The sequence below is a fragment of the Rhodnius prolixus genome, unplaced genomic scaffold, assembly GCF_049639745.1.
Source record: "Rhodnius prolixus isolate KJV_2025 unplaced genomic scaffold, Rpr scaffold_3, whole genome shotgun sequence".
In the NCBI taxonomy this organism is placed as follows: Eukaryota; Metazoa; Arthropoda; class Insecta; order Hemiptera; family Reduviidae; genus Rhodnius; species Rhodnius prolixus.
The window spans coordinates 14,146,428-14,171,193 of record NW_027411603.1 but is presented as its reverse complement, the minus strand read 5'-3'; the positions used below and the strand labels follow the sequence as shown (position 1 = coordinate 14,171,193).

Below are 24,766 nucleotides of genomic sequence, written 5' to 3'. Positions count from 1 at the left end.
AAAAAAACACCTTTGGTAATCTACACGACTGAAGTACATTAAACATTTGGGACCTAAGATCTTCGAAGTTGTGTATGCTTAATCTCATAATAAAATCATCTCCTAAGCCCACTGTCATGGTAAATTGTTCAGTTTCTTCAGCTGCTTTCTTTGTTAATAAGCCACCTGAAACAGTAAAGATTTCAATGTAATGTTTTATTAATACTCACTCTTCTAATGTGGTTTGTTAAAATTTACCTGGTGTGGCAAAAGCATATACTTTGAGTTCTGGATAAGTTGGCCTTAAAAGTAAACCTAAAAGTATTGCTGTCCCTGCGCCGAGACTGTGACCTGTGTAATGTTCATGAAAACTGTTATTTCCCTTTTTCTTAATTTTATTTGTAGTTATTTTTTAATTAAGAAAAAAAATGTGTACCTGTAAGTACTAAGTTATATTCTGGAAATGTGGAAAAAGCTCTGTCTAATATGTTATTATCTTCCATTTGTTTCCTCAGTGTTAAAGCGCACATTAACATCCCTTTGTGAGCCTAAAAAGTATTTAAATTAAAAATTAAAACAATAGTTTCAAGAGGGAAGGGATTAGCTATGAGGTTAGCATACTGGACTCCCACGCGGAGGTCCCGGGTTCGAATCCAGCAGCTGACCCTTAGATTTTCTCTTCCTAGGAGCTTCTTACAGCTCACTGTCCGGTGATGGACAGTGTTGTCTGTAAGGAGAGAACACTGTCCGGAGGCCGGCAGTGCACTGAAAAAAGCTCCGGGCGCCAATAACCTTAGATGTTGACGCGCCTTAAATCATAAAAAAAAAAAAAAAAAAAAAAAATAGTTTCAAGTTTATATAATGTCAATAGTTTTTATAATGCTTATTTCTGTAATTACCAAACTATCTGGTGGTATGCCTTCTCCTTCGAGTTTTTCTGGTAGGGCTGTTAGATCTGTAAAAACATCTCTCATTGACATGGACCCTCGTACAGCAACTACTATGCTTGAAGTCTTGTGATCCGCTATTACGATAAATGGAAGCTGTAACAAAATAATATTTATTTGTTTACAATTAAAATAAAATGTGTTTGAAACAACCTAACCAACTCAATCTTCATTTTTTAATACATTCAACGATATCTGCTTCTCCATAAAGAGTTTGCAATTCCCAGTTGGTGCGGATTCTCCGTCCTTCTCCCTCGTTTACAGGACCATATATTTTTTTTCTCAATACTTTCCTTTCCCATACCCTTAAGGCTGTCTTGCTCTCTTGGGTCAAAATCCAGCCTTTGCTTCCATAAAGCACTACCGGTCTTATCAGGGTCTTATGTATGAGAAGCTTCGCTTTTCTAGAGAGGGTTGTGTAACATAATATTTTCTTTAATGCGAACAGGCACCTATTCCCTGCCGCTAGTCTCGTTTTTATGTCCACAAATAGTTCATTTCTTTCTGTGACCAGAGACCCTAAATATTTAAACGCCTCGCATGACATAAATTCGCGTTCTCAAAGACGAACATTTATGGGTTTTCTTACTTGTTGCCGCGAGCTTTTCATATGTCTTGTCTTATCAGCATTTAACGAGACACCCACCTTGCGGTTACATCTTCAAATTCTTGAAGCGCACCTGCAAGAGCCAAAGTAGTATGCTCCGTTACCAAAACATCGTCAGTATAAGCCATATGCTGAGTCAGACTATTAGAAATATTGCCTCCTAGGTTGGCTTATGCACTGCACGGCGTGTTCGAGAGTTGAAAAGTATGGGTTAGAGAGGGTCACCTTGTCGAAGCCCATTGTTTAGTTCAAACTTTTCCGACAGCGTGTTCTGCGATTTGGCCTTACACTTTGTTCTTGTCATAGTCAATTTTATAAGAGAAACCAGCTGTCACGGCACAACACATGTTATCAAAACATTTGCCAGCTGTTCTCTCTCTATGCTGTCATAGGCTTGACTGAAATCTATAAAAAGATTATGTAAATCCAGGTTGTATTCATACGATTTTTCAAAACCTGCCTAATGGAGAATATATGATCTGTTGTGGATCGGTCTTCCAAGAAATCAGCTTGATATTTTCCTATTATTCTGTTTGCCAATCTCTTGCTTATCGCTAAAGATAGTACTGTATAGACTGTATTTACTAGCGAAATTCCTCTGTAGTTTCCGAAAACCATTTTATTACCTTTTTTTTGTAAATAAGGCATATGATTCATCGTGCATTCTCTCATTCCTCCAGACATCCCATATTATCCTATAAATATGTTCTTCCAAAAGATATTAGTGTCAATGCTGGTTAAATGCAAGAAAACATTCAATGTTAATTTCAAAAAGTAAAATTTGTTGAATGTTTCTAAAATCTACTAAAATCCGAGAGAAATAATCTGAAAAATGGACAGGGGTACAATAGATACAAAGGATGAAATCAAATATCTTTATATAGTTAGGTAACTAACTTAGAAAAATTAGGAACTATCTTCTAGTTTCGTCAGATAAATGACGTTTTGGGGTTAGGAGAAAGGCCAGTACTAAATCTTTCTTTTTTTTACTCATTGTGAAAAACGAAGGAAAAATTAGGAAGTATCACCTAGTTTGGCCAGAAAACTCGTGTTTTGGGGTAATGACAAAGACTACTTAGACCAGTAATGAATTTAACTACTGGAGTAGACTTTTTTATTCAAAAAACGAAGAAAAAATTTGATAAAATGAGCTAGATTGGCACGGGCGAGGGTGTTTGGGGGAAAGGACTGCAGCTATTTAGAATCATAGATAGTAGAAGACCAACTTCCCTTTTCACAAATATGTACTACACATATGTAGGTGTTCATTCCATGATCAAGGCACTTTCTGAATGCAGTTAAAATATTCAATTTGTTAACGACATATTTAAATAAAACCTATTTATATGTACTTAATAAACAAAAACTATATTCTGAAAACCAATTTATTCTAGGCAGTTGAATAAAAGAGCTTAATATGGTTTCCGAATGTGCTGGGGATCACCAGGGTCTCGGTTCGTGCGGCTCTCAGAGATTGGATCTGGATGGAGGGCGAAAAGAATTGGGCGATGTGTCTTGCGGTTAAACACATCAAGACTATTATGCCTTGGATGTGTAAACAAAGTGTTAAAGAGACCCTGTGTTTGGGTAAAAATCAAATTACTCTTGATCATAGGCCTATTCACGGGGCGCGGTAGGTTCAGGAAGCATCTGTACAACAAGGTGTGGCTAATTAACCGTTGTGCAGATTGTGTCAGGATGAGGAGAAGCGGCCTCTCACTTGCTATCTGATTGTGGTGCAATCGAGCGGTTGCGCTATGAAACCTTTGGAACGTTGAGACCTCGGGAGATAGTAGAGCAAAAAGAACTAGTAGGGATAGTCCTCAACCTGCTTAGCAGGGAAGGGTTCGTGTACTAGATCTAAGAAGGGGGCTGGCACAATAAGCCTCTCGAGGCTGCGGTGCCGTGGGGCGTAGAGATTCCGTCCCACTTCTAATTTTAATTCTAGTTTCCGAAGAGTAAAATTTTGAAAAAAAAAATTGTTTGGGTACTCACCTCAAAAATATGATTTTTAAAAGAAGCATAAAGTATTTCTTTGTCTGATAGTTTTGAAATTGCTTTTACACCGGCAAGATTGCATAAACAACAGTTATCGCCTCTGACTAGAGTAGGTTTGGACCTAAAAAGTTTAATAACACATATGTTCAATAAGCTGGCAAAAGACAAACACAAAATGTATACCATTATGTGGATTTTATTGTTAATAAACATTGATAAAATAATATTTTAAAGCGTCAATACATTTCAAAAATACAATTAAAGAGTATTACCGAAAACAGGCGCAACAAGTTGAATGTGCTAATAGTTTAAAAATTCCAGTGACACAGTGAAGGAACATTATCAGCGGGCAACCATAAGTAGCTAAAGAGAATCTCATATAATGTTCAGCTTTTTCTAAGCTCATCCAACCTGGTAATCCACAAAATACTTCTTTCACATCTGTAAAATAATATTGTTTAATACTATTTTTTATTTTTCAAGTCGAATCAAAAGAGCGCGATTGCTGCAAGGAAAAAAAGAAGAAGCAAGAGAAAGGAGGTATAACATAAGAAAAGAAATTCTGTCGTTGATTCTCTCCGTCAAACCATGCTTCGGATTTACATCTATCAGCAGAGGTTGATTAATCAGATCGATGAAGAATGGGTTCTGCTTACAATGCTTCTGCTATTCTCTACACTTGCTGATAATGGCTGCCTTAATGGTTGAAAATTCAAAAATTAATGGCTTTAAAAAGAGAAAACATAAATGCTCTGACGGCTTAAATCGACAATATTATCCAGCATTACCATCCGATCGTATTTTCTAAGAATACTGCCTTTAAGAGATAGGAAAGAAACGTTTGCAGCTATTGTTTGCCCTACATATACTCAACGGCAACTTATTCAATTTAAAAGAGTAGATTTAGAACATCACGAATAAAAATAGTTAATTATGAATTACCTGACGTGTACTTAAGTCTCTGTTCCGCCACTAGCTCTATTCTCCTTTGTTCTCTTGATTCACGCTTCTGTTTAACTCTGAGCAAAACGAATCCAGCAAGTATATCAGTTGGCACTAAATCAGTATCTCTGAACATTGAACTTATTAGGCCTGCAATAATGAATACAGCTAAGATAGCAATTGAACTTGTTACGAAAAAATGAAAATAGCCCAAATGCTTTTAACTGAAACAAATAATTCATCTTAAATACTGCATTAAATAAATTCCCCGTTGGTGGTACAAGTTAGGGAAGAATGATACGATGAATGGATTTCTTATTTCAAATTTAGGCTTTCAAATAGTAGACTTGATTCTACTGTTCAAATTAAAAATAAACTAACCAGCTACTTGAGTGAACGCTTCGTGAGATTGTTTATCTCTAATGATCCAACAGAAAATCCACCTAAACCTCCGTAGCCAAACGGAAGTGACTTTACGGTGACGTAGCGAATCCAGTGTTAGATCTGGTTGCGATCCCCTCAGTTTTACAGAGCCAATCGGATCAATTACCATGAACAATGTAAATATTGCAAGAGCGAACAAAAGCCAGTCAAGACAAACCAATACTGTAATAAAAACAAAAAAGTAATAAATATTTAAAGTAAGTTATTATGTATCGGTTGACCAGAAAGTTAGTAAGTTATCTAAGCAATTTCTTGAGTTGGATAAGTGCTACAAAAGTTATTGAGAAACTATTTCTTTTATTTTTTTTTTTTTTACAATTTAGGAAGAGATTTAAAAAAATATATTTATATGTAGTTGGCTTACCGTCAATGGCAGTGTTTGTGTAATGATCGTACTCATTGCAACATATAACATTCATATAAGCCCAAATAGAGCCCATAATATTCCATCCTACCTCAGGAATTAACAGAATTATTCTGAAAATTTGAACTTTATTAGCGAACTGAAGTACTATCAAACAACTTCAAAAATTGGTGCATTATTTTTTGTATAGAGAATTTTGATTAGAGGGATGTCAGTGATATATCCGATGAGATAAAGTGTGCACATGATTTAAGAATAGCTCAAGCTACGTTTGAGAATCAGTGTAAAACAATTTTTATTTTCACAAACCGAAATAATGAGTAAAAATTTGGTTTCGAGGCGCGCATAAGAGTTTATGGTAAGATGTATGACTTCCCTTAAAGAGAGGAACAGCTATTTCATGTGATAAACGGAGAGGATCTGATCTTTCTGGATCTGTGAGTCTTTGGAGTGTATTTTGGTTATGAGGCATGAACTGAGGGAAGTCTATTGTACCAGGAATTTCAGGCTGAGTATAGTTGACATTATTGAATGCAGCTGCCTGCTGCCTGCAGCTGTAGAAAAGAGAGTATAATGGAGGAAGAATACTCTCGGATGTCAGTGTGTTCATAAAGCTTTGAGCAGGGCCAAGGTTGGAGCTCCAAACTTGGGTGAATTGAGCACACTGGGAAAGCAAGCAACGAAAGGTTGGGTGTTGACACAGTTTCGCGGTTCTGCACCAGCGGTTTTCTACTTAGGAAAAGCCTCTGGAGACCCTAAAAAAGGTGCATGAAAGATCTTAAGTTATCTTATTTTTCTAAGAAGAATTTATTTATGAATTTAAGAGACAATAGGATGGCAATCATTTATGCAAATTAGAAAGGACGGTTTGGGTATAAAGTGGGAATGCCATTAGGCTGTGATGTCAAGTCTAAGATATCAGTGTCTCCATTTCGACGTTATTAAAAATTGGGCACAAAATTTCTTTCAACTATGATTACTTTCAGTTTGCTGACAGGGAATATTAAGAAATACGTTTTAAAATCTGCAGAAACCTCAAATAAATGGAATCATATGTTAGTTAACAAACATAAAGTTGAATTTGTATTTTTAATGATATAATTTTTTTAAAGATACTGAATTAGTTAAATTACGTTTAAACATTTAAGAGAAACAAAATTAAAAATATTCAATGAACAATATTCACCAAAATATGAACATTATTATATTACTTTAGTGCCAATAGCTTAGGAACATGTCTTCTTGAATATACATCAACTATTGATCCTTGGGCACTTCTGTTCATAATGACAATAAGCAGTAAACTAACCAATCCAAGAGTGACTAGTTTACCAATTAAATAAATCCTTATCAACTCTCCACCTGTTGTACAATTGTAAGTAGCTGAATAGTAGCGACAGGTCGCTACACCAATCAGACTCATCCTGAAATAGTCGGGTAATGCTTTATAAAAATTGGCACAGAAATTAAGCGGACACAAGAACTCATAATTTACAAAGGTTTTTTTTTACCATAAGAGTCTGATAAATAGTTCAATTAGGCAGGGAAACACCATATCGTCCGTACCCGCCAGCCACTTTCGGCCGAACAGTGTTAGGGCCGGCATGGTTCCCTGAAAAATAAGAAATTATTCTTTTAAATAGTGTTCAAAAGGGTTTTTTTAAAAATACTTATATTTTATTATGCACTAATGATAATTTTTTATTTTTGCACGTCTTCTAAATTTTATTTTAGATATAATATTTTTTTCTAGGAGTATTAGAAACTAAGATTTATGTGACAGAAATTCGAATGACACAAAAGAAATGTTTAAATAAGACTATCAGTAAACGTTCATAAGTTGATGAATGCTATAAAAATATATACAAGTAGTTAATAGGGTACATAATTAATTTTTAAGGTAGTCTCTAGCAACATTTATTTCCAAATTTTTTTATAATTTTCTTGTCTCTTCTTTGTTACTTACTACTATCAAAGACTGATAGCAGTTAATAAATACTCATGAAGACTATTAAAAAAATGAAGAATAGAAGATGAATCGTATCATACTGATAAATTATGTAAATAATCAGAATTAACTGAAAGACCTCAGAAATTAAATTTCCAAAATGTTCTGTAATACATGTGCACTAAAGGTTCTTTGACTAACCTTTAGTTAGTCCCAGTTAAACTCCTTAAAAACAAAATTAATACTCTGAGCTTTTTATTATTAAGATGTCTGTAGTATCAAAAAGTTTTGTTTTTTGTACATTACAAGTTAAAGTCTATTAAACTTATTTTGATTATAAGAACAAACTGTTATTTAAAAATAGCATAAAATTAACTTACAGTGAAAACATTCTGCATACCTAATAATTTGTATTTAATTATATAAAACATATTCGTTCCAGATATTAATTTATTAGTTGTAAAATCGTCGCTAAAAACATATAGCATAATTTATTGCGCGTTGTAACGTAAATACCGAAAGTGAATTTTAGCCACTATTGAACATGTCGCAGAAGAGAAGTGAAGAATCGAAATGAGAGGAGGAGGGCAGAAAATTATTTGTCTGCATGAACTACTAACTGGTTGTTCACTTTCTCTGCAACGCTTTCACTCTCCGCCTTACCTCAACCTCAATCGCGAGCTATTTCTTTGCTTTTTAAAATTTTCATTAATAATCATTATTAAATTACTTTCGTTAATAAAACATTGCTATTAAGGCATTCTCTAGAAGAACTCATTAAAATTTGACGCACAATAAATTTTTGACTGATTATTTTTAGCAACGATATTACAACTAATAAATTTATATCTGAACGAATATATTTTTACATAAGTAAATACAAATAATTAGGTATGTAGAATTATAAAAAGTAATGCAAATTTTTAAAACATGATCCACTTGGCTCAAGAACTTAAGAAAACTTTATACGAAGCAAAATGCATTTATTATATCAGTAATTTTGCCATCTTTTTTTTTTGTATTTAATAATAAACTTTTTTTTAACAGAATAAAATTGTTCATTGTTAAACTCCTACATCCAAGTTTTACAACTAGACTAAACAATTATTACATAATGTAATAACCATTTGAATACCTGAATGAGAGTAATAATTAAGTAAAGGCTTGGTTGCGATTCCATTTAATTGTTTATGAGCAATTCCTTTACAATTCTATTTCATTGAAATTTTAGTTGAAATAGAAAGATTATAAATGAATAAATTTTTATAGTTTTTTCTCGTAACAACATCTACAAGTGAATGGAACTTTTGAAAGAATAATGCAATGTAGATGTCCTTAAGGATTGATCAATTTTGCGAACAGTTTTGTGAAAAACAAAATTAATCCCAATAAGGCAGCCAAAAGCAGCTCAGTACATGTGTTTTTTTTAAGTACCTACTTAACATCACTTAAGGAGTGTGTTATCTATTTTGTAGTTTCTTTTTTGTTTCAAAGTGTTTTAATAACTTTTAAAATTATAATAGACTCATCCTGCTTAGTCCATCTGAAGAATATTGTACATATGTTTTATAAAGGTAGGTGTTTTTTTACTTAATATAACTAAATTTATTTCTATTACTAAATGTGCGAACTTGCATAATTTCGATTTGAGCTATCACACAAATTCTGTTTTGAAAGAGTTGTTCTTATAAATTGATCTTTGTATGAGTGTGAGTGTCTGACTTTGAGTTACCAGCAAAAATGAAAATAGAAGAAATCTCAAATTCGATGTTTCGAAATGGTGCCATCCTAGGATTTAAAAAAAAAAACAGTATGCAGCTTAGTGAATCGGCAGTTTCAGTTTCTTGCAATTTTCTCGAAAACGTCTCATAAGACTTCTTTAATCATGGGCTCATTACCAGAACTGCCTTAAGAAACATTTTTTCAAATACTGATACTTTTATTTGAAAAAATGTTTCTTAAGGCAGTTCTGGGAGAAATGAGGTTAAGCTTCTTTCTAAAGTAACATTTAAGCTCAGTGTAAGAACTGTATAATACTCTGTATATCTGTATAATACTATTAGGAATTCGAAATGGAGCAAAATTCCAAATTCAGTAAAAATCGTTTGAGCGGAAAAGCCATTATACTGAATAAATTTTGAGTTTTTTTGTGTTTTATATACCTAAATAGAAAATTTGATTGCATACTTTGAGATTGACCTCTTTTAAAGAGATTTTGATTTTAAAAGAGTTTTCACAATTAGTTTCTAAATGCTTTTCTAAATTGTTAAACTATTCGGAAACTACACAAATACATGTTAGCTTAAGTTTTAATTATTTTAGGGATGTTCAGTGATAAAGAAAAAAGAATTACCAAAATCAACAAATCTTTTGCACGAGATATTGTTACAGAGTGTTTATATACCCTATGATCCGCAGCTAAAAGAAGTTTATTGCACACCATTTACCAGAAAATATCTCCTTTTTTGTAAGATTCAGGGATATATGTATTACTAGTCGTTTTGGAGCAATCAACTCCTCTGCTCTCTAGGTGCCCTCTATTTTAGTACTAACAGCACCATCACTCTAAACATTTTTATGATTTATTTCTATCGATACCTTCATCATCAGTTCCGTTAGTATTGGTTTCTTTTCTTCTCGATTTAAAATGTCATTATTTCAGGTAATCATTCATTTATTCTTCATCTTCTTCAACAGATTTTCCATGACAATAGCATCGCTTGAACGATCAATTTCAAAGCCCATGTCCACATCGTTACATACAAACTTTCAACTTCTAATTTTGACAGAACACTCCGATCAAAAGCGCTGAACCTGGGATCATTAATCCCAACCATTTCCAAAAATCGAGCGTTGCAGTCTAGATTGGGGTAAGAGTTAGATTCATGAGAAACTAATTCTTAAAATACTTTGTGAATAATAATAAACATGTCATCAAAGCCTCTAGCCCAAAATATTAACAAAGAAAAACAACGATTTACTATAAAATGGTTCTGTTAAAGAAACTCTAAAATAATACCATATTTAGAATATGCTGCAGCTAATTTTGGACAACGTAATTTTAACCACTTGTACACAATACACCTGTTCAATGATCACCAATACAACTACTCTCCAGATATCAATTGTTAAAAACAAAATACATTCGATCTTGATATGGGCCTTCTATATTTCTTCAAATTTTAATATTTAAGGGCCTTAAAATGGATTCGCCCAGAATTCGGTTTCTTTCCACCAACTTACACTTTTTTCTAGCCATTGATTTCCACACGCGTCTATCTAAATCGACAGGGTATTCAAAAAATACAGGTTGCAGGGTTTTTGTTTCCTGCATACCACAGCCATCAGGGATCACTAGATTGTACTCAGCGGCGACACATAAGCTCAGCTCCCCATGTCGGCCTAAATAAGGAACTAGCAGAAAGTTTTCTGACTTTCATGTATCTTCAAAGGTAGATTAATCAGTTTGGAGTAGAGAATTAGACTTCAACTAAATTTCCTTTTCCAACTACACTTGTTGAATGAAAATCTGAATGCAGGTCATAAAGATGCTGCGACGGCTACAATCAGTGATTTTATTTAGCATTTCGGACCTAACTACATTTTCAATATGAATTGAATGTTAGCTATTTGCTGATTGGTGCACCGTTTGTCCTTTAATCAGCCCTTATACTTAACTTATTAAAAAGAAAGTTTTTATTAATGAAATTAGTTATTGGCCTGATTTTAAATTTGTTTTGTTTTTTATTACAAAATTAATGCTATGGAAGTTTAGTTTAGAACACTATTAGATCAGGTTTAATGTTATCTTGTTCTAAATATACGTTATCTGCAGATTACTCATGAATTGAGTAAAAGAAATCTAGTCGTTTAATGAACCAATTTCTTTTTTGTTACGAATTCTATAATTATAGTAGTCATCTAAAAAAAAAAATTAGAATATTTCAAAGTGATTTACTTACCAGCGATCTAAGGAAAAACAGAATGGAGAATATATCTATCGTTGACCTGACCGACTAGTTTTGGAAAGTGATTATTTCATTTCTAAAGAGATTAGTTCTCAAGAGAGCCTTGATTAAATTATTACTTTTTTAAACACACATTTAGTGCATGCATTTAGTGTTACCCAATCGATTTATTTGAATCAAATTAACAGTAATTATTGTAGCGTACGAAGGTTTATTCATAATGCTATTTTATAACAGAGAACAGCCTTTATTCTTTCTCAGTATTTAATGTGAGAAAGTGTTGCGGTTTTGAGGATTTCATATTTCAATTTCCACAAGAGAAATTCTTGTGTTATATGTTTTGTGTATTCAAATGATTTTATTTCTCTGTATGTGTGTGTGTGAGAGAGTGAGAGAGAGAGTGTGTGTGTGAGAGAGAGAGAGATAGAGTGAGTGATAGGGAGGGTTATGTAAAAATGAAATTCGCCAGAGCTCATATTGGATATTCCGAATCAACGTCTCTAAGGCACCCGGATTAATAATAATTTTTGGACAAATCAGCAAACCAGAAGAGCTAAATTAATGGTATTTTTGGTAATTTTCTTGGAACAGCTTAAACAATTTTCAATAAACATTGTGTAGTTATTGAGCACAGGAAGATCGATAAGTTTTATCTGAAACTTTTTTTGAGCAAATGTGGTCCTGGGGGCAGAGATTGGGTTTAGCTTCTCTCTAAAGTATTATTTAAGTGCAATGTACAAACTCATTACCTTTATATTACTGAAAGAGATTCTATACTTATGTAAAATTGAAAATTAAAAAAAAAAATGCGGCAGAAAAAATCATGTGAATTCGCACCAGATGGTACTCTTCTGTTTTCGATCGTGAATTACTTATTTATCTTGCAATAATCATAGATTATTATTATTATTTTTATTATTTATGGTTTTAATATTGGCTCCCATAACTTTTTCCAGTGAACTATCAGTCTTCGAACTGTATTCTCTCGTTACAGTCAATATGTCAATCTCTGCTCAACGAGCTGTAAGAAGCTCTAAAGAAGACAAAATCTAAGGGCCGAGAGCACCATTCGAACCCAGGGATCTCCGCGTGAGAATTCAATCGCTCACCTCTGAGCTGATCCATTCTCTTTATTATTATTAAGGATATTCACTTAAATTCAGATATCTTACAAAATCATGCAACCTCACTACATTAAAAGGTAAACTCTAGCATGACATGTTTATGTAATATGAGTAGCTTCTTCTATCCAATTATATGCTTCGCTAGACCTATAAGAAGACAGTCTGAATTTGCGCAATATGTCCGAGTATATTTTAGAAATGCCAGTTGTGTATATTACATGTTAAAAGTAATGAAATGCAAATGTTCTAAAGAAACCAAATGCGGCTAACTCTAATATTACGAAATTTGCAATTTATTTACATCCATTATCAGTTTAACTTAGGATTTTCACTTCCTCTCACTTGGTTCTCTGCTTGTAAGTAGCGCTATCTTGCCAGTTTTCGAATTCGATTTGCACCGGAATTATTCGTTTGAGGTCTTCTGAGTCAGAATAATGGATTTTCAGGAAAAGGATTGTGCGTGTCAGTGCACTTGCACTTTTACTTTTGCATCCACAAGAAAATCACAGGAAGCTCTTACCTTTGTTCTTCATGTGCTTACCACTTTGATATACTCGTAATACAAAATTTCTCACCCTCAAATAGCATTTTACAGAGTGGCTTTTCAACAGAATTTGTTAAAAGTTTCTTAAAACAAAGCTCTCATGGAGATCTAAAATATGTATTTATTGAAGAAAACTGGAGTAATAACATTTCTGTGATAGCAGGTAGACTTTCGTCAAATGTGCACTCGTGTTATGCACAGTCGTGCAACTTATTGATATTCAGAAAAATTACATTTCTAGCAAATTTTTGAATTGGAAGCACCACTTTACAACTTAAACTTTTTCGTCCAATTTCTAAATTCAACTCGATTTGCTGAATCCTTCTCTATAGTTTGCATTAACTGAAAGTGAAAGGTGAGTATAAAATAAACAGTAATAGTAAAAGTAAAATAGAAGTTAATAGTAAAAGTTGTAAGATTAAGAGAATAAAAGCACATATAGACTTCTTTTACAACCTACGATTGCACATTTTCTCCTAGTAAGCTTAGCACTTTTTGTTGTTGTTGTTGTTGTAATATGTTATATTCGCTTTCTTAACTGATGGAGAAGCTGATATTTTATTTGACTAAAATATAACGTTTGCAGCAAAATAGTTGAAAATACAATTAAATGAAGAGTCAGTATGGTTTGTGTATTTAATTTCAAATTGCGCAGATACTTAGTTTTAACAAGTTGATATGGATTAAACTTCTGTACAAAAACGTTGTTTCTACATTTCTTCAACTTGATATTAAAACGTGACATTGTTATTTAATAAAGACCGTTTCTTCACGCATATATGTACGAATTTCTAAATATTTCTTTAAAAAAAAATTGTTTGAAAAGGGATGCTGCAATAAAGGAAAAGAATACTCCCAAAAATAAAGCAGTGAGCTTTTACCGCTCTGTATCGGTTCACACAACGTGCAGTAAGAGCAGAGATAATTTATTTCAGTCGAATGATCGCATTCGCATGAATTATAGAATTCTTATTAATAAATAAACAAAATGTCTTCAAATCAAGCCATTTATTTAGTTTGCACAAAGTACAACAGATTGCACAAGTTACCGGCTGAGGTGTAGTGCTCCCTTTAGAAAAATTATTATCATCCTTGACTTATAAAAAAGTGTTTGACTAAACATGTAAATCTTAAAACTTCAACAAAACATTTTTGAAGTTTTAGTTCAACAGTCTATTACATAAAAACAACAATTCACCCTGAAGAAGGCATAAAAAATTTGCCCAAAATAAAAAAGAAGATTTTAAAATTCATGACCTCTCCTCAATAAACCAATAAGTAATTCGTATTTCATCAAGATATTAAGGTCGATAGCTGAACTATTATTATTATTATTTAAAAAAGTTCCAAACGTTGCACACCTTCAAGGCCTAAAACATGAGCAAGTCTTTCATGTCCTTAAAGATAATAAAATTAATAATGAGTTTCTGTGCTTTTAGATTAGATGAACCTTGTAGATAGGTATCTAGCACTACAATGCTATTTTGTGCTTGTTAGCTCTTTACTATTGTAACATCTAATAATGATGAAATGGTTTTATATATAAAAGATCTGCTCTGTTTAACGTGACTAGTCGTTCTCATTACTCAGCAGATTTAACGCATCCTTTAATAAATGAACTTTAGCAAACCGGGTATTGTTTTAATGATGATATATGGTATTAAAAATATTAGAGGCCTTGTTTTTACATTTGGTTTCATTTTTGTCACAGAACAGTATAGAAATTAAAATATTCTAATGGCAGTCATGTGGGGGTTAAAAGCAGTACTTTCATTGAGTTGATTAGATTACTTTGAATGGATAGATATTTGCTTGCGTCTAAATAAATAAAACTTTAGGAACGGATTCCTACGGTCTATTTATTTCATCCGAAGAAAAGTGACACAAAATTGTCAGATTTTTTTTTTCCACAATTATTTTATCTGGAAAGAAAAATATTTCAAAAAACTAAAATATAGAAGTACATGTTTTGAGACTCTTTAGTTGGAAACGGCGTATTTTTCGAAAATGGTTCAGAGTGAAAATTATAGACATTAGCTTAAAAGCTCATGGGAAATGAGGACACCTGTTTATTGTTGTGAGAAATAATTGTGTCCGAATTTTCGGGTTGGGAAATTTGTCACATTCCTAAGATGCTTTTTGGAGGTTTCTGTAATCTCTGTAAATAGCCGAAAGATTTTCTTTGAAATGGGGCACAACTTATGAAAACCCTTTCGTTTAAAAGTTTAGAGAGAGAGTTTAGAAATTGAATTTAGTGGGATTCTGGAGAAGTAATGTCTTCACTCTTCGTTCAACAGAATCATTTTATCGCCAGCTAACTGTTTAATGTAATCAATTTCAAGAACATTTAAATTTTCTGCCTAAGAGAAAGTCGAGTGTTATCAAACCAAAGTATTTTTTGGCGCATTAACTGCAGCAATCATTAGCGTTCACCAGAATATTTAAAAATCATAATGTTATAACTTTTTATTAAGGCTTTTCAGTGTTTATTCTTTTGCTAATAAAATTGTAACATTTAGAGGGGCATTTGTTGTTGATGAAAAGCAGATTTTACCAGTAGCTAGTACAGTGTTCACACTGGGCATCTTCGGGTGATTTTTTAAAGAATGCGAAATTTTAATTGTTTATATGTAAGATGCCATATTTTTAAACGCTATTAATACCGTCTTACAGAAATGCCTATTATTATTTCACATAATTTAAGAAATATCAGCAATTATATAACAAACGATTTATATAATGTCGCTAATGGATGCAAGGAAGAAATGCAATTATTGTAACATTTGTAGATGATATAAACAAATATTTGAAGCTTGGAAGATAAAATCGAATACAAATAATGAAGAAATGTCTCTTGAAGTTTGGAAGGAAAATCTAATAATACAAATTCGCAAAGCTTAATCATTTCTACTTCATTTGATTTCAAAAAGATTTAAAGAGTCAACCATTAATTATACGTATTTTGTAAGTCCAAGTCTTACAGAAACTGAAAAATCAATTGTTTCACAAAAAGATCGCGCGTTAAGATTGAAAATTTAGAAATGTATCTGAATTCATTTTGGATAAAAATTATGAAGAAATTCCCTGTTAGGTCAATAAGAGATGATCATTTTGTGGCAGTTTTACGCATCGTTTTTGTGTTAACTTGGCTTTTTTTTTTACACTCGCAAATATTTTCATCATTTTTAATAAGCTAAGAATAATCTGTTGATTAAATAAACCATGCTTTTTCATACTTTTCCTCAAACAAGCTTCAGTTGAGTTATCTCCTTTATCTACTCGTAAATAACTACTCAATTTTAATTTTTTTAAAAAAGTTATAAAAAGAATCATTGATACTATTAATCTTAGATTGTTGAAATTGGACTCACAACTGTAATCATATTGCAATCAAAGTAATCATCGTAAACATCTTTTGCGCTCATTAAACAAAACAGATTGATTTCTTTACGCTTATTTCTTTTTATCTTTGTTAGTTGTTTTGTATATTGAACTGCTTCTACTTGGAGTGACGTCAAAGAGGGAATTACCAATTAGTCAATATAATCCTTGGAATTTCCAGCATGTCTGTAAATACAGTTAATTTTTCTATGGCTCACTTTTTATATCACAAAATATAAATGAGATAAAATAGATGATAGAAGAAATCCAAATGAATAAACTTGAAATAATATTACAACAGTTTCTGAAAATGCTCAATTTAGTTTGAGTCAAACTGAGCAAACTAAGAACTTCTTATAAAAATAGTGCAACATGCAACAATATGTGGCCTTCTTACTCTAAGTAGTAATCTTAGAGAGAACGTTTAAATTTTATATAGATTTGGAACTTTGATTAATGCCTACCTACTCATTCTTTGAATGACAGTGAAATGAAATGTAGTGGTAAACTCCACTTAATTACCTAGAATCTAACATCAACAGAAACATGTTTCAATTATAAGATTTAGGCTTATGAAAATGTTTGGGTTAACAAGTCCAATGAGAATCGCAACGATTTTCAGAGAAATCTCACAAATTGGAAATAACCGGCGATTGCTATCATTGCCTCTAAGGTTCTATGGAGTGTCCCTGAGGGCCCTGACTTTGCTTCTGGGTCTGAGTGCATGTCCCTCGCTCTGATGAACCCAGAGTACTGGTTGACCTAAGTCCACCTAAGTTTAGTTAGCAACCATCTCATATTGGAAACCTAAACCCAATCCAGTCGCCACTTCATGATACCAAATCAAGAGTAAGGAGAGAGTAACTGACCTTAAGACATGTGTTTAAGAGTGAACGCCTTTAAAGAATCATTAATTACAGATCTAAACAAATTCAAATGGTCAAAATATTATCATACACTGTTTCCAAAGTTGTAAAATCAGTTAACCAATAAAAACAATGTGTTCTTTCCTAAATTTCATTAGCATTTGGCGAATTTATTATATTTTCTGCGAGTAAGGATCTTTCCGGGCGGTAGCAAAGAATGGTTATTCCTTCACTTCCTACTGCACAACAGCCCCCTCTTAAACATCTATAAAAGCAAAAGTCTGTAGTAGGAGAGACCTTCGAATATAACTCTGGTAACAGAATTGCGTGAATTTGGAAATCATCAATGTAAATGGATATTTTTTCCCCCATGTAAATTTATATGTAAAATACAAATATAGAATGGAATTTTACAGTATTGTTGGTTTAGGTCAGTGATAAAATGAACTAATAAGAGAGAAAAATATGTTCCCCTCTTTGATATTCACTACTCTGCCTCATTACATCACCAACGTCTTTCTATACACATTTTTATGAAGAGTGTTGTAACATTAATTGCAATTAATAACATACTTTTTTAATCGTTTCTCAACTTTATTTTTGAAATACACGTATATAAATTACATTAATTTTCATAGGGGTTATTAGTTCTTTTTGTATTATAAAAAGAACTAATATTATCAGTGTTTATAGCAAACAACCTTAAAATATTCTATGCTAAAAGAATAATTAAGTGTTTATAGTTTGTTTTACTTTCTTCAACCGCAATCATCCTTTACAGCCGTCTACAAGAAAGATAAAGTGACTGAAACCTAAGCAAGTTGGACTTATATGGAACGAAATCCCAAAATGTTTCGCCCTTGTTAATAAATTTTGTTCAGATACTATTTTGAAGATTTCGAATAAATGAAAGAAAAATTTCAACTTGCAGAATGAAAACTCAAAATTTTGAAGGGGTTCCAATGATTTAGTGCCTTTCTTTCTTTACCATGACTCGTACAGAAGTATTCAATCCTAGGGGTTTACTTAATATTTTATTGGTTTTAAGTCCTCAGTTGAGTTAAGCTCTTTCAGGCTTACGCTTTGTTTCTCAAGATTCTCAACTCCAGCACTTTCAGTTCCTCTTCCAGGTAGTCTCACCTTTTTCTTGGGCGTGCTGTTGTTATTCTTTTGCCGGGGAAGTACTGTTTTCATATTTTTTATGGGGGCATTCTACGTTTTTAGGCAATTGGTCTTCATGACCAAGTCAGCTTCCTTCTGGAACTTAAATTGCGTGTTATGTCTTCCTGATTTAATTCTTAATCGGTTCATAGACACCAGATACCTTGTTCATATTACTGGCAAAAAACAAATTATATTTTAATTATAAAAAAATTATATAGAAATTATATCTTTATGACGTTAAAAAAAACCTTTACTTCACTAAGTAATTATTTATTTAATAAATATTACCGATTATTAGAATAGGCTATTTCTCTGTTTCTTTCTGCAATTTGAAATCTTCTAAACAGCTACAATAAATCAGGAACCAATTTATTAGTAATTGAAACGGGCCATGAACTGATAGAAATTCCATTCAAAAAATTCCCAAGAATAAAAGATTATCCTTTGTACGTCCAAGTGACCATACCCTGTTTCCTTAAAGTGTTCATGGAAAAACCTTTTCATCATTGGGAATAAACCTACATCAATCACATTGATAATAGTTTCCTCTCTACAGAGAGGAAAAGCATTCATCTCAACTGCATCAATTTTCTTATTTCTGTCCGTTTTGATCGTTCGCATATCTTTACAAAGAAGTGGAAAATAGCTTGAAATTAAAACTCAGAGACTACACCAATTGTAATAATTAATTTTCGATTCATATTTCTTTAAAAAATCCTAAAAGTAGGCGAGCCGCGGAAATTGATCTTAGGTGACAATGGAGGAGGCTGCTATCCTGCACAGCAGGTCTGTCATTCATCTTAATCTTCCTAAAAAGGAATGTATGCACAATTTCCTGTTTTATTCTCTAAATCAGACAATAAATCCTGTTGGCCTTAAGTAGTCAATCTACCATTTTCAGAAAGAACTATAAAAATACGAGATAAATTGTACAAATATATAAGTTGAATTATATTTGTATATAATTATACATATATACATTATATATTTACAAAATGGGTCATGGTTCGCCAGTATGAGTGTGTCACAGCGCTAAGTAAATCTTACATAATACCTGCGCCACACGCCACTACATTAGACCATAGAATGTTGTGCCAAAGTTAATTAGATACAATCACCAGTTTTATACACTTGGAAGTTTGTGTTTAAATTTCTCACTATGTATGCGTATAGTTTTTGTTTATTTATTTACTATTTACTCTTTTTATGACTTTGAAACTAAACCTTGTAGAATAATGTTACTTCGTATTATTAATTTTGCCGTAGTTTTCCTTTATAGCAACATTTTATAGTACATTTTATTTTGATAGACAATCTAAGAATGACGTCTACAGTTAGAATATAATAAACAGCTCATATTTGATTATACACAAGCATTAAGATATTTTCTTTTCATTATCTATTCCTTCACTTTTCCTTTTCCCTTCACTTCCTTTAACGAAGGTAATGAGATATATTTCTAATTAGCAATTATAGATTGTTTTTTTTTTTTTTTTAAGAAAAATAAAACCAAAATTCATTATATTACTTATTACGTTTGATACTAAACAAGTCCTTGGTCTGTTCACAACAATACGCTGGCCACATTAATTCCTTAATAGCTTTTAATAGCAATTTTAAATTACAAGTATTATCATAGAATGAAGATAAAGTTGTGATTAAATAAAACTGTTTTTATGTTTTAGATGTATGATTTTTATTTTTTAAATTAAAAATAGCACCGGAACTTAGAGGAAAAGTAAATTAAAGTTGTAGAAATATTAGGCTTATTGTAAACACAAATGATAATTTATATTATTTTAAATTCAAATGGTAATAAAGTGAAAATATTTCTGATTATATCCTTTATTCATTATTATATCGCTAGGAATGGCAAAGAATTTATTTAAAACTAAGCCAAAAGAATCTTGCGCTTTCAGTTCTTGTTCAACTGCAGTTCACATTTCCTCTTCACAAATATCGGCACTAATAACGCTAATTCTGCTCAAGCGATTTACGGGTTAGCTAAAACTTTTTTAAGGGTTACTTATAAAAAGAAATCCTTTGGGAAATCCTAATAATATTAGGTGAGCGTGCGGACCAATGTTTGGTCAAGCCAACAACTGGGCCCACGTCCGTAATACAAAATGACATCGTTGGGAGAAAAATACATTTTTTTTTATTTGCAACATCAGAGGGAATGAAAAAGATAATAGACTGGTAAAATTAGGAGCTTTGATCTAGCCTGAGGAATATTAAGAGGCTAAGCGACATTTTCAGGCTAACAGCAAACAATTAAATTTCAGAACCATTTAATAAATTGTTTGCGAGCAAGCGTTGGGCCATTCTTATGCGCAACTGCGGTTAACAAATAATCTATCCCGAAATGTAAAAGCTCCTGATAAATAACAAGATGCATGGACACATACAGGTTCTTCTTTACAGACTGGTGGGATGATCTCAAGATGTTTTTGAGTGAGTGGTCTTGGTCATTTGGCGAAGTATGAAAAAAATTCAATACTAAGAATGAATTTTACTTCAGAAAGATCTGCAACGGTTAAGATCACCGCTATGATAAGATGGTATGGTAAGACGAGTCAGATTTAAATAAAGTACGCAAACCATGTTCACGAATAAAATTTTTGTTCTAGGAACTTGGAAGAGAATACTAAATGAATAGACATCATGCTCTATCTTGTACCAGCGTTCAAGTCGTTCAGTCTTTCTGCATTTAGTCAAAAACCAGTTCGAAAAAGTTTATTAAATTAATTTATACGCTATGACTTTTTAAAAGTTATGTTGAACGTTAAATTTTAAATTCAGTAAAATTCTTCAACGTTTTTTAGCGTTTTATATGTGTTTATATTATTCACAATTTTTTTAAATTTTTTTGAATGTTCAGAATTGCTCAGGATTTACTAATCTATTACGTACTACCTATTGTTTCCAGAATAGGTCATTGATTTTTCTTCTTGGTTGAAGAAGCTAGTTAATATTATTAAGATTCAATACAATTAAAGATAAAATATAGTGCCTTAAAGATGTTTACAGCTAATTTTAATAGCGTGTTTTAGCAATCGATATGTTTGGTTAACTATTTTATTTATCGGATTACTAAACTAAAGTCCAACTTTTGACTAGTCAATTATGTTTAGAATGCAGATAGTATGTGTTCAAGTTCCTATACAAGTATAAAAAGGTAAGGCTGATAAACTTAACTCAGAGCTGGAATTTCCCTAATAAAGTAGGTATCACAATTTTATTTTCCATGTCATACAATATTGGAAAACTTTTATTTTTCATATATGGGGTGGGGAATCCGAACCCCGAAACCCAACTGAGTGTGCCACTTGCTACGTATCGAATGTACTAGTTCGCTTAGTTTCGGTGTCTTCATAGCGGTAAAATTATTATCTTTTATTTAAGGCGCGTCAACATCTGAGTTTTCTGCAACCATTTTCAAGGCATTGCAATGTTCTCTCGTTACAGAAAACATTATTATTCACTGTAGTGAGCTATAAGAAGAGAAAATCTAAGTGCCGACAAGATTTGTCAACTTAATAATGATCCTCTTTATTCAATGACGTAAAGGAGTTTTTTCTTTATTTAATAGCAGCAATGAACATAGAACATAGTTTATGAGAATGTCTACAGTATTTGTTATTTTAGTGGTTGTAGTTCACTTTGTACTCATGGTCAGTGCTAACTGCACTGTAATTCGCATTGAAACACTATAATTATTTTTTGTACTCTACGTTCTTCCTTCAAAACATTCTTTTACTTCTCTCTTTAGTAAGAATTCTGGTTATTAGATGAGGCTGCCGTTTTATTGCATTGAAAACCATTAATTAGAATATCCGAGATTTGTTATACTCCGGGAATTGATATTTTTGTTCCTCTTCAACAATTTTAACAACTAAATTTTATATGAATTACCCTAGGATAATACTTTGTAACTGAATCTGGAATTCTGTTAATTTTTTTTGTCCTTTTATCGACCAAATCTGAGTTAATACTAGATTTAAGAGATACTTAAGATAAGCGCGAGCTAAAACACTCATTGATGATTGAGTTAATATAACTTGTTTTTGGACAAAGTAAACAACCCACTTGAACCACTTAAAATTTTTCCAAACAATTCACAAATAAGAATATTCATTTCATAAAATATTAGTTCGCTTTAAGATATTTAAAAGATACAATGAATTTTGAATGGTTTACACGATTAAATATGAAAACCTTATCTGTATTCAAGCAGTCAGGGTTTTCCGAAAACCACATTTTACTTTTCTTTTTTTTTTTAAGTAGAAAGAATAATTTAACACTTAAACAGGAAACCTTAATGTTTGTACAACGTTTAGATTCGCGACTAACAAGCAAACTTTTTGTATATTTCCGCCACCATAAAATAATTTAAGATTCATACTTACAGGAAATTGCCTATTAAATGTAGTAATTTACTGTGCTATTAAAAGTGTACTAAAAATAATTGCAGGAACTTAATAATAAAATATACCTAAAATAATATAATAAAAGTGTAGAATCATAAAAATATATATTTCTGCGATCGTCAGAAATAACGATTCACATTGGCAGAAACACTTTATTGGTTAGGGTAATTTATTTAAGAGTGTAAGCTTACTTATAATAAGCATGATTGCAAGTAAATGCATGGAGCATGATGAATAAGTCAGCACAAGTAATGAGAATTACGATGAAATCACGTAACAAGTTGTTAATATCATTGCAGTGAGAGTCACAATACCAGTTGAGGAACTTTCACTTCTAAATAACTATTTTGTAAACAATTCTGCTCTGCACACTCATAAGACTTTCTCATTCTTATTGTATAATAATATTCTTGCTTTATCAGATCTCAAAATAGTTTGCGTGACCTACGTAAAAGATGAACTTCAATTACCGACCTCATTCAGTGCAGTTTATAATTAAACTAACAAGTTCTGAGTATAACTGATTTGTTCTTAATTAAAATGTGAATAATTATTACTTTTTGCGCGATAGTGTTGTATCAATCTAGAAACAGCCGGTACATGAATAATTAACTCCTTCTTTTTCTGTTGACGTAGTTGGATACAGATTTAATAAGACGATAGTATACCTAGAATTAATGAAAATAAGAAGGAAAAATCCTTGGAAAAATATTAAAAATGAGTTCATAGACCTCTTTTGTAACGGCTAAGAACGTAATAGCGGTTTTTATAGAGGTATTAAGTATTATACAGTTCAACATTGCTCAAGCTCTGTAGAAAATTCGAGTACACGAAAATTCTTGATATCATCAACATCCTGTAAATAGAAAAGAAAGTGATTCTGACTACAGTGGTAGAGTACCAAGTATCCTTCAGTTTTAGCTTATTTTTCCTACAGAGTTAGTAGATTACTACTAGCAAAAGTGCAAAACAGTAGGCTGTAGACTTACTGACTGAAAGAAAGCTATAATACGGAAGTGAAAGCAGTTTACAAGGATTCCTAGTCATCCGAAAATAAGAAAGCTGGCAGAAATGGCGCGTAAGTACAAGTGGTTTAGAAATTGCAAAATAAAAATTGAGTTTAAGATGAAAAAGAGGACGAACACGAAGAAGACGGGGCAAGCGTACAAGTTCTGCAGTAGAAGACCCTATTTACTATAGTCAAAAGTTGTAAACATTAGACAATAATTAGAAGTCAATAACATAACATGAAAACTGAAGATTAAATAAAAATAAATAAATAGAACAATAGTTCTTTTTACAATATTTAAAATGAACAATAAAACCAATGAGACCAATTGTGAAAGGTTGGCTAATCTTTAATTTGATACAAAAATTGATTGAAGTGAACGGAGATCTCTCATTCATACATTCCTTCATTTGAATGAAGAATGGTATGTGAGAGTTGGTGAAGTATGAATATGATTAATTTTATTGTTAAATTAAATAGATCTTTTATTTTGTAGAACAAGAATAGATTTTTTTATTTCTTTTATGTATTGCTTGTTATTAAGCAATTTTGATTTAGACTTCTTTCTAAGTAACATGAGACCAAATCAAACTCTTAAGACTAATAATAATAATAATAATAATAACAATAATAATAGACTAATAATAATAATAGTAGTAATTACAAAAAAAAGAAAAGAGAAAGAGTAATAGTATCAACAAGACAATTTCATTACCACTTATTGTAAAAAATATCAGCAAGTTCATATACAATTTCAAAAATTCTTGATTATTCAGTAACAATTCGACTTCAATGAAGAAACCTTCATGAATAGAGCATAAATTAATTACTTATCTAATTCAATAATATACAATCTTCAGTTTTATTCAAAACAAAAAACAAAAAACTCAAAAATTAATGACAATAAAAGCTATATTTTTATATTACGCTTAAAATAAGCGTAAGAATCTAGTGGTTCAATGTTTCTGAATACTAAGAGTAGATTGCTAAGATTTGTTACAAATATATGTTAAATCCTTTAAATTTTCGTTTTTCAGAGTTTAAAACTTTT

General features: G+C 31.8%; 1 protein-coding gene across 3 annotated transcripts in view; it reads right to left on the bottom strand.

The window, feature by feature from the left end:
* The window catches only part of LOC141453127 (diacylglycerol lipase-beta-like), a 42,825-nt gene that overhangs the window by 2,802 nt on the left and 15,257 nt on the right, over positions 1-24,766 (bottom strand). Inside the window, exons 1-12 of one of the 3 annotated variants that reach the window (XM_074125894.1) lie at positions 9,828-9,848; positions 6,793-6,893; positions 6,493-6,705; positions 5,282-5,394; positions 4,855-5,079; positions 4,474-4,623; positions 3,804-3,972; positions 3,529-3,652; positions 879-1,022; positions 416-527; positions 238-330; positions 11-165 (exon numbers count right to left, since the gene is read on the bottom strand). In XM_074125894.1, the coding sequence (XP_073981995.1) occupies positions 11-165; positions 238-330; positions 416-527; positions 879-1,022; positions 3,529-3,652; positions 3,804-3,972; positions 4,474-4,623; positions 4,855-5,079; positions 5,282-5,394; positions 6,493-6,705; positions 6,793-6,893; positions 9,828-9,836 (1,608 nt within the window). In that variant the 5' untranslated portion in view covers positions 9,837-9,848. Of the gene's footprint in view, positions 1-10; positions 166-237; positions 331-415; positions 528-878; positions 1,023-3,528; positions 3,653-3,803; positions 3,973-4,473; positions 4,624-4,854; positions 5,080-5,281; positions 5,395-6,492; positions 6,706-6,792; positions 6,894-9,582; positions 9,688-9,827; positions 9,849-24,766 lie in introns of those variants that run through there. The other 2 variants (XM_074125893.1, XM_074125895.1) reach the window with 2 other exon arrangements.